Raw genomic sequence first — 11399 nt, 5'->3', positions numbered from 1 at the left:
TTGTGTCATTATTCATTTCTAGTTTAATCAATGCAAATGTCAAAGAATCTAACGATTTTTATTTTTTTTGTTCCACACAATAGTTTATTAAAACCATTTCTTGATAACACCACTTCTCTGCAGGATTTCTGCAGGTCTTAAACAAAATCTTAATCCACGCTTTAACAAATTAAGGCCTTAAAAGGTCTTAAATCAGAGCAGAAAGTGCTAAATTCAATAAGTCAAGACATTAAATGTTGCATGCACTATGAAACAAAAAAAATCTTTTAGTATTTTGTTTTGTTTTCCAATGCTAATATCTAAACATCTGTAAGTAGAGGTACAGACTGAGTCCTGTTCAGAGTACGATAGTCAAATCACATATACAGATTTATTTATTAATGTGTAATATGTATTTGTTATATATATATATATATATATATATATATATATATATATATATATATATATATATATATATATATATATATATATATGTATATATATATATATATATATATATATATATGTATATATATATATATATATATATATGTACTCTGGTCTTCAGTGTCACATGATCCTTCTGAAATCATTCTGATATGCTGATTTATTATTAATATTTGAAACAGTTGTGCTGCTATATATACATATATACATATATTTGGCAACTGTGCTAAATGTTTTGACCATTTAGCACATCCTTGCTGAAAAATAGTATTCTTTACATTAAAAAAAAAGAAAGAAAAAAATGTACCGACCCCAAACTTTTAAACAGTAGTGTATATTGTAACACCAGATTTCCATTTTGAATAAATTCTGTTTTCATTTTAAAATTTAAATTCAAAATCAAACTGATTCCAAACCTTTTAACGGTAGTATATATATATTAAACGGATTATGAAAATGTAAATACACTGAATGAATGGTATTTAGAATTGTTACAACTCTGTTGCTTTAAGTTACATCATCTACAAATGTTAAATCTACAAATAAAATTAATGAATAAACAATGAATAACAAAAAATAAATAATAAATTGAGATTTATTCTTTACATTTTCTTTGCTTGGTCTTAAAAGGTTTGAAAATGTCTTAAATCTTCTTAAATCTGTCTATGATGAATGTGTACATCACCTGATTCATTGAAAGCTCTAACGCAATAGACCTAAAAAATGATTTATACATTAATTTTATGTATTCTTATAGGCAGAATATTGTATTTCTTGAAAACGCATAACTGTTTTAATACCAAACCTATGAGAACATATGAAACCAACTAAGAACTTGGCGTGTGTTTCAAACTTGATTATTAAAAGACCGTTGTTGTCATCTTGGACGTTATTTTTTTCGCTGACCATCCTTATTCTCTCTCCTCATGTCACAGGTCTGGGAAGTTTCCTCTGGGGAGATGCTCCTCTCTGTTCTCTTCGACGTTGGCATCATGTCAGTGACCTTTGACCCCTGCGAGTATTTCCTATTCTGCGGAGGCAGTGATGGCAATATTTTTCAGGTGTCTCTCTGCAGCACGGTAAGCACTTTAGACGCCGGCATTTCCTGATCAGTGGCATTTATCCAGGTCTGATGAGACCTTTGCAACAGAGTTTTTGTCACCATTGTGAAGTTGTTTATGAGATGTTTAATTGGCCAACAGCATATGGACAAGCAGCCTGTTGTGGTTTCATAAGCAATAATGCACCCTGTCTTATCTTCACTGCATTAGACGGAGAAGATTACAGTCATTTTAACTGGACTCCTGCTCGGCAGCGATTAGATGTAAATAGTTTCAAGTCATTTTCTGTCAAATCTACATTTCTTTTCTTTCACATAGTTCTCAGAGTAAACTTCTGGTGTGAAACGTTTATACGCTGATCTTTGTGATCCTCTGTCCTGATCCTTCACATGTCTCCTCAGCACTGCTGAGAACTGAGTGGTTATTTTTTTATTTTCTGGTGAGCTGTCTGTTTCAGTCCAGGTCAGGGCATCTTAGAGAAATCTCTCAGTGCTGGAAGGCAAAATTGAATGTGAAATGAATGTGTTTCCTCACATTCTCACCTCGCTTCACCTTTACGCTTCTCTCAAAGGGAATTTCAGATGAAACGTATGCAGGTGTCATGGCCATTGTCAGCTTCACTTAAAGCCTGTGTAGTTTTCCTGGATCATTGGAAGTAGGTTATTCCCCAGCAGGTGCCTTCAGATTTGAGAAGATATGAGGCTCTACCATCGGAAACATCTGTTTACAGAGAACATTGGTATTGGGAATTTTGTGTTGTGTTGAAATTAATGTATTTTGAAGAGATCTTCGATAATGCATTTACTAATTCTCATTTTGTTACAAACCTTTTGTGGGAGATGTTTAGCAGGAATGTTCATGCTAGGTGGGCGATGACCCTTTAGACACACACACACACACAAAGAAAAGAAAGTTGTCAGTTGAACAGTGTTAGAAAGATTTTGACATGCTTTATATTTAGTGTCGTGGTCAGATAGTCCAATAAGTTTATATTAAGTTTTATGAGCAATTTGAACCTTTATAAAACCAATTTTTCCTAAAAGAGTCTTTATCTTTTGAGTCAAATTTAAAGTCAAATTGTTACATTTTAATCACTGAATTAGAATAATAAGACATTTGGCTTAAACTAAGCAAATGAGATCAGTATCAATGAAATGAATCTTTGCAATGCAGAGGAAATGCAGAAGCTGCTTCTGAAGTGGCATTTAAATCTATTTACTCACTGTTTAATGCAGGACATGAATGCATTCAAAGCTGCAGTCCATTTTTGAGTTCAAAATATACATAATAAGCGAGTACATGAATCCATTTTGCTAACCGTGTTTTTGGCTTGTCCTGAATCACTACTATATTATAGGTGCAGCTATAATAAGTGTTTATATTCTGACTATTTAGACTGGTTTGGGTAGGTACTGCTGTGGAGTAGCCCAGTACCTGCGTGATTCGCCATAGAACATAGAACATTGAACTGTTGTAAAAAATCTATATCACATTTGTAATCATGGTAAAATTTGGACAAATAACAACACTCTTCATATGAAATTTTCTTGAATTTGTGATTATTTGAGTCTTGCAGTGAAAGAACACACTCTAAATACGCACATGCACTAGTCTAGACTTCATCATGTAATGCATACATGCATGCACTCTATAGATATGGCTTGTTTGGTTTTTGCAACAACAAAAAAAACAATGTCAAATTGCACATGGTTAAAACATCAATTACGATATTATCACAGACAATATATATCGAACAACGCTAGTTGAAACACAATTTCAGCAGTAAAAGAGGACTCATTGTGGGCTGCCTTAGAGGTGCTCATATACCGTATTTTTCGGACTATAAGTCGCACAGGTGCGACTTATTTATAAAAATTAATATGACATGAACCGAGAAAAATTAACCAAGTGAAAACATTACCATCTACAGCCGTGAGAGGGCGCTATATACTGCCAGAGATGCTGCTCAGTGCTCCTGTAGTCTGCACTGAAGACATAGAGCGCCCTCTCATGACTGTAGACGGTAATTTTTTCTCTTGGTTCTTGGTTCAAAATGAATGCGACTTATATTCCAGTGCGACTTATGTTTTTTTTCCTCATCATGACGTATTTTTGGACTGATGCGACTTATACTCAGGTGTGACTTATACTCCGAAAAATACGGTAGGTTAAATACAAAAACTTTTATTTGTCAAAATGCCTTGTCTTGTATTTTGCAACAGTATAATAGATCCGGGCAGCTCTTAAAGTGACAGCAGTCTAATATTCCTGCTGTCTGTCATTCATGTTAATCAAATAACGAAAGAGAGAACATTTATCTGCGTGGAAAATGGTTATTCATTTTGAGAATTACTAAGCTAAACAGAAGTTAGCATGCACAATTAAATATGTCATATCAGCCACAGTTCTTGCATTCGCATACCATTTTCACATTTATTAACTTTTGAAATATATTTTCATTAGTTCGGTCATTTGGGAATTTTTTTTTAATCATTATAAATCGCATATTAATATAACACATTTAAACTGTTATTAGGGGTGTCCATGGTTAACCGGTTAACCGATTAACCGTTAAAAATTGCGTAACCGAGTGAAACATTTTGCTCGGTTAAGTGACGTCAATGGCGTGCATTGAATTTAGTTGTAATACATTTTTGCACCACCAGAGACCGCCAGAGCGCTCCCAGACATTTGTAATGTCCACAAGAAGAAGTCATTTTTCTAATATGAAGCGGGCAAAAAAAAGTACAGCGTTGGAGCACTTTAAAATTGAGAGTGACGGGGCAAAATGCAAGTATTGCAATACAGTGCTTAGATATACTTCAAGTACAACCTCGTTGTTGTAATCTCAACAGCCAACACCCGGGCATCATTAGGCCGGTCAGGACACACTGGATGTGTGGTGATGAGCGAAAGCATCTCAGCTGCGTGGCGTGTCTGTTTTTAATTCGGCTCCCATGTTAACAGGTTAGAGCTTGCCGACTGCCTGCGTGAGACGCGCGGCTCAGGCGCGGCTCGACGCGTGCATGCTAGAAATAGAACTGACGCCTTGTTGGAAGCGTTTCCAGGCAAAATATAATAGGAAAATATGTTTATATGTCATTTTGTACACAAATACATATTAATTCATGACATTTTTATATTTGAAAGTCTATAGGTTGACATAAATTCAGATATAAATGTAATAAAAAAAAATAATTATCGATTTTCAAATATTGTACCTGTCAAACATATCATAGTCATAGCCTTAGCGAGGCGGCCGCGGAGCCTGCTTGTTACCTTCGCCTAAACACGGAAAGTTACATAACCATTACTAGAGCCTGTTCCTTTATAACATAGCCAAAGGTGGGTGTATATTTGCTTTATACATTTTAGGCTTATTCTCAAATACAGATTGTGTTAGTGGGCGGGATTATTAGGTAGTTTTAATAGGACAATTTGACCGGAGAGATTAAATTTTGTCGGACATTTCTTTTTTTTCTTTTTTTTGGCCAATGTCTGGAAATTACTGGACAACGGAAACCCTGGCGCACACTATGGTTAACCGATTATTAACCGCTAAGGGCCTCGGTTAACGGTTAATGAAAAACTTGAAAACGTGCAGCCCTAACTGTTATGGTTTCACGTTGAATCTCTGAATCAGTGTAGAAACAACATAAAATGGTATAGGCCTATAATAATGATTTGAATGGCATCTTAGTAGCCTGTTATTAATGAAGGCCAGTATCATTGAAGCTTGAAAGAGCAGGCTGTCTGAAATGGCTTTCTGATCCGTAATTGTTGAAAAACTCAATGATAGAAGAAGGAAGAAACGTTTGGAAGAACCAGTATTTTCTGGTCAGCACTTAATATGATTTGTCTTATAGCTCTCACCATATCATAAAGTATTCCTGAGCTCCTATTGAGAAACCGCAAGCTTAACAGGAGATGCTAGAGGCAGAATTTTTTATGAATAAACATGTTTCTTCTTGAGACAGTGTTTTCCGATTGAAGATTTCTTTCTTCTTTTTGTTTGTCTGAATGCATTTTTGAATTCAGTGTATGTGTGTGAGAGAGACGGCATGTGTTTCTAAACACCTTTAAACAGAGGTGAAACTGTATGCGATTCCCAATCTGTCCAGATGCGTTCATCATCATTCTTGAACATTAATCAGGGCATTAATTAGCTGGTGCTGATGTGCTTTTTCTCAGCCTCTTCGGTTTTTCATTCTGCTTGCGTCTGGAATCTCAGCCAGCCTTATTAGTCTGTAGGGTTTCCTGATTTATTTATTTTTTCATGTTTCTAAAACCTTTCAAGATGTTCAAAGGCTATTCATTGATAGACTCATATCTCTTTGACGTCTAAGGCTGGTTTTCACGCTTAACACTTTCGGTCTACTGTCTTAAAGTTGATTTCACAGGAAGATTAATTGGTGGGATGTAAGAAATGTGAGGATGCTTGGAACGAGGCGTCCTGACTTCTTTCCAAAACATCGGCCTCGATCTTTGCATTCTGATTGGTTCAGAATTTTCCCTTTGAACAAAATACAATACCTTGCTGGTAAAATTAGTGGAAAACTAAAAAATCTTCCACTCGGGACTACATAATGTGTCTTTATGGTGTTCAGTGGTTAGATTTCATGTCAAAAATGATTGTTTATTATGCAGTTGTGTCCTTAAACACTTCTTCTAAGCTTCTCTTCTCAGTCCAGTGGTTTCATTGACCTCTTCACCCTGTTGAAAGTGCTTCCTCAGCTCTGTTTCTTTCCCCTTGTTGTTCGGATTGTCTTGTCAGTGATGAACGAGGGTTGAATTTTTCATATTTAGATAGAAAAAGACTTTCTGACAGGAAAGCTTACAACTCCCTGGCTGCTCTAAAGACAGAAAGACAGAAAAAAGACCTAAAGAGAAGAATACAGAGCTGAGAAGTGTGTTACTGCTGAAGATTTTTAAAAACTAATCCTGTCAAGGTTTCTGACTCAGAAAGACATCTGTTTAACTTCGTTCTGAACAGCCCCGCTCTATACAAACACTTTAATGTAGCGGTTTCACTTAATTTAACTTTAAATTGAATTATTAGCATTGAGTATTATAAAATAGTAGCATTTTATTTTTGTTTAATACTCACTTTTTATTTAAAAATATAATCGTATGATCACACCATTTATTATTTTATTTGAAAATATGAAATTGAAATGGAAATGATAATAATACTAATCAATTTAATATCAAACCGTTTTAGTTAAGTTGTAGCCATTTTATACTAAATTAAACATGGGAGCAAATTACTGTAGCATTGCGACGATTTAACTAAAATGAGGGAACAAATTAATAAATTGTGGCTACAAATGAAACAATTTAGCTAATTATTTATTAATTAATTCCACTATGTGTGGGGCTCAGTATGTTCTAAAAATATCCAGAAATATATTAAGCAGCACAACTGTTAATAATAAGAACCACTATTAATAACTGAGAACCATTAATAATGAATAATAATTAAGCAGCAAATCAGTATATCAGAATGATTCTGAAGGATCATGTGACACTGAAGACTGGAGTAATGATGCTGAATATTCAGCTGCGCATTATAGGAATAAATAAGTTTTTTTGTGTGTGTTTTGCATTTTTTCATAATTTTACTGTTTTAACTGTATTTTTAATTCAGTAAATACAGTTTTGGTGAGCATAAGAGACACTGATTCTCACTCACATGCCTTCCTTGTGGTAGCTCTTTATTACGCTTTAATGCACACAGTGGTTTCACGTGAATCTTGGTAGAGTGTTTGTCTAGCATGTTTAAACTGGCTTTTTGAACAGTCTTTTCAAGTCATTTTAACCACAGACCTCCCTTTAATCTTAAATCAAAAAGAGCTATTCTGAAACCCCATTAGATATTCCAGAAGGAACTCATAGCTGGAAATTGCCAATTCTCTTCTGGGTTTCACGACTATAAACTTGAACAGCTCTATTGTTTGAATTATAACAAGGTCTCTCAAAACTATTTCGGGACCAGTGCGATGTCTGTCCGTATTAATGTGCAAATCTGAATATGAAAGACGTGCATTTCCTACTGGAGATCTCCTGCTGGCTTTAACTCTTCCTGTCATGTATTATTGATGCTCCTTATTGCCAGGCTTTAAAGAGGTGATGTAATGATTTGAGTCAGCAGTGGTCCAGTCCAGGCCACCGGACTTCTCCCACAGCCTCTTCCTTAATTAATGCCATTAAGTCAATCGATCAGAGCGTTTAGGAGACAGTCGGGACTAAAACCCATGCTACCTAATGTAGGCTGTGTGTACCAGGACTGTAAGCTAATTTGCTCTAGCCGGTGATCAACTGTAAGGATGTTTTTCAGCTGCCCTAGTTGGCATAAAAACATGTACTTGATCAACGAGACCCCAAACTCTCACCCCAAGCCAGCAGGCTGTCGTTATTGTTGACCCATGTTAGCATTTGGATAGTTTTCTCCACATTGTAATACTTTTTCTCTTTTGCTCTTTTTCTGTCTTTCTTTCCTGCTTGGCAGAGTTTAAGCCGGGATAAAACCTTCCAGACGGACAGCGACGGCAATCAGGTGTTCAAAGGACACAGGTGAGGTTGTCTGTGCTTTTTTTGTGACCCATGTGTCTGTCCTCGGTTATTACTTCAGGAAAAGACATGCGTTTTTGTGCCGGAGCTCAAAGATCAGACAGTGAAAAGGAAGAAAAGGTGAACGTTTCTGGCTTCTGCTCTGGAGTGAACTCATTTTGGATTAAGCTCCTTGTTTCTGTGCTTTGTACAGGAGCTCCGCCTGTGAAGCGGTGCAGGCAGGAGGTGTAATCACAGCCTCCATTTGTGCTGGTGTTTTCAGGTTACACACAGCGAGAAACGCAGAATGGCCGATGCTGGTGGCAGAAAAGCTGTCATTTTGGCATCATACTCTAACAAATACATGTTCATTTTTGTGACAGCTTAATATGGATTTGACTCTATATTAAATTATGTTTTGTATATATATATATATATATATATATATATGTCTTACAAATATCATTCATATAATTTTTTTGAACTTTCTATTTATCAGTGAATCTTGGACAAATCTAATAGATATTTTATAAATAGAATGTTAATGTATGTTTATATATATATATATATATATATATATATATATATATATATATATATATATATCAGTCCCTCCAGAAAAACGCGATTATGCGATCGCTTGATTTAATGCATAATCAGCCAAAGGCCGCATATTTATGCGGGGTCGCATTTTTTCAAATACGCCACTCTTTTGCCGCATAAATTACTGATTTCAGAAAGCAAAATATGCGGGGCTAGCATTATTTCATAATCCCTGTATTTTAGTTGCAAAAAACTCACATATATATTAGCAGAAAGATGAAACATGTTGCGTTTACTTCACACAAGTAAAGCGCCATTTCCCCCTATTGCCATTGGAACCTTATGAAGTGACATAATTATGTGATGTGAACATCATCTGCAAACCCCGCGGTGAAACCAGGGTGAAACTTGAAGCGCGCAAATAAAAAATAAGCGCAAAAGAACGCGCAAAGCAGTTTCCCGATTTGTTACATGACAGTGGAGCCAAATTATATTGCGAGAATTTGCGAAAACTGCGGTTTGATCAAATAGAGAAAAAAAGGTGATTCCCCCAACATCTCGCATATTCCATCGCATTTTTTAAGAAAACGTGCCGCAAAATCAAGGATTTTTGCCCGCAACAATCACAAAAAAATCCTGCGTTTTTCTGGACATAAATATATAATTTTAATGAAGGAAATTTTTAATTTTATAAATCAAAAATGCAAAATTGATTTAGATTTATTAGATAATATTGGAAATATATAATAGATATTTTTAGAATAGTGAACACACACACACACACACATTTATATTTATATAGATATATTTAGATTTTTTTATCTTGATACAAATTTTGCTCTTTCCACACACAAAAAAAACTATATATATATATATATATATATATATATATATATATATATATATATATATATATATATGTATATGTATATATATATGTATATATAACTGAGCATGAGCACAACATGTCTGGTGCATGTCTGCTAAGTCCCACACCATGATTTTATTTATTTATTATTTTTTAATACACAGTAAACCGTATTAGGTAGGCAGACTTGTTGGTTTGTAGAGCAGATAAACCTGTAAATAAATCTGAACCTGCTCTCTCCACTATAACATTCTCTCTCCTCCTGGACAGAAATCTGGTGACATGTCTGTCTGTGTCTATGGACGGGACCCTCATGCTGTCCGGCTCCAACGATGAGACTGTCAGGATGTGGGACGTTCAGAGCAAGCAGTGCATATGGTCCATCAACCACAAGGGTAAGCATCAAACACTCTCTCTTTCTCTCTGCATGATTCCCTGGTCTACAGGCTAGATCTGCTCTCTGTCCAATCACCTCTCAAGCGTCCCAGCATCCTTCAGTGCTCAGCGATGCTCGCTGACTCTTTCTTGCTCTCTGGCAGCTCGACCAGTCTACTCCAAATTGACGTGCCATTGGACACCTGCATCTTTTTCAGTTCTGGTGTCTGATCTCTCGTGCTTCGGCTGTGACTGGCTGGCAGTAGTGCAGGAATGATGAGATTCTGCAGCGATAGTGACACAGCGTGCTCTGTTTTGGTTCTTATCCGTGAATACATTCTGTCAGCGCCGCTGGGGTTTGACAGTAGTTCACCCTCCAAGGAACACTAAACAACCTCATGTTCCTTTCTGGGTTCCCTGGGTTATTTTTTTTTCTTTCTTTTCCTTGTCAATTATGGACACTGTGCAAAAATGGAAAATGGAATATCTAGGACACTTGAGTAACCAATTTAAGCAATTTTTAAGTCAGCAGGAAGTCACTATTTGGTCCTGATAGCTTTCTATTGCTTGGACCTGGTGTTATTGTGCACAATTCACCAATGCACATTATTTCTTCCAAATAAAAAACAATATTTTTCCTCTTTTCAGCTTGTATTCGGTTAATGCCAAATAGGTATTTTGGCTTTATTTAATAAGTCAATGTCATATAAATCTATCCAATATGTAAGTTTGTATTATATTTTTATATTAATATAGACAGAAAATGAACATCATTTTATTAAGCCTAGTACTGATGCTATATTGAAGATATGAAGACCCCAAAACTTGGGAACTGGCAAAACAGCTGCTAAAATAATAATTACTATAATAATAATATTAAAAATAATACTAATAAAATAATACTAATAAATAATACTAAATAATAATAATAATGTACATGGGTAAATAATTATGTAAAGTCCTGCTGTTCAGTTTGGTTTATTGTGGGTTGCAGATGCTATTTCTTTATTTTCTTGTATTTTACTTTGAATTAAATTTTTAACTATAGCAGCTGAAAAGCTGTGAATCTGTATTCCTGATACTGTATTAATAACGCTCCTTCAGCACTCCAAATATCCTTCAGCCTTTGAATGAGTCAGTGTTAAGACCTTGGCGATTCTGACGGACTACTGAATTCTCTCTCATTTTTCTCCCGTGAGGTGAAATCACTAATTAGCTCGCTTCACTCTTTCAACATACAGATGAGCTTTGGTCGTCCTGGGTTACAGGCGGGAGGATGAAAGTATTTTTCCATTAATTTCATTCCAGCAGACTCTAGAGAAACTCACATAGCCAGATTGCGTTGCACGGCCACTTGTCCTCAGCACGTTGTGTTATTTCCAGTATTGCTATTGAGCTGTTTCTCTACACAACTGCTTCACGCTCTATTCGATTATTTTGTTAAAAGAAAAAAAATCTATTGCTGGAAGGTAATTTGTCAAATGTGGAGGTGAAGGGAAAACGTTATTGCGATCTGAAAACTCGAGCTGATTAATTGGTTTTAGTTCTCGCCATTGTTGCCCCCGGTGGTCAAT

The 11399-nt window shown here is 35.6% G+C and overlaps 1 protein-coding gene across 1 annotated transcript in view; it reads left to right on the top strand.

Moving 5' to 3' along the window:
• LOC127968540 (WD repeat-containing protein 18) overlaps positions 1–11399 on the top strand; it is a 55268-nt gene that overhangs the window by 19930 nt on the left and 23939 nt on the right. The window contains exons 5-7 of the mRNA XM_052569823.1: positions 1365–1508; positions 7999–8063; positions 9721–9845. Coding sequence (XP_052425783.1) covers positions 1365–1508; positions 7999–8063; positions 9721–9845 — 334 coding nt within the window. The remainder of the gene's footprint in view (positions 1–1364; positions 1509–7998; positions 8064–9720; positions 9846–11399) is intronic.

Source organism: Carassius gibelio, chromosome B11 (genome assembly GCF_023724105.1).
Source record: "Carassius gibelio isolate Cgi1373 ecotype wild population from Czech Republic chromosome B11, carGib1.2-hapl.c, whole genome shotgun sequence".
Lineage (NCBI taxonomy): Eukaryota > Metazoa > Chordata > Actinopteri > Cypriniformes > Cyprinidae > Carassius > Carassius gibelio.
The sequence above is the reverse complement of the archived record's forward strand: the minus strand, read 5'-3'. Positions and strand labels throughout refer to the sequence as shown.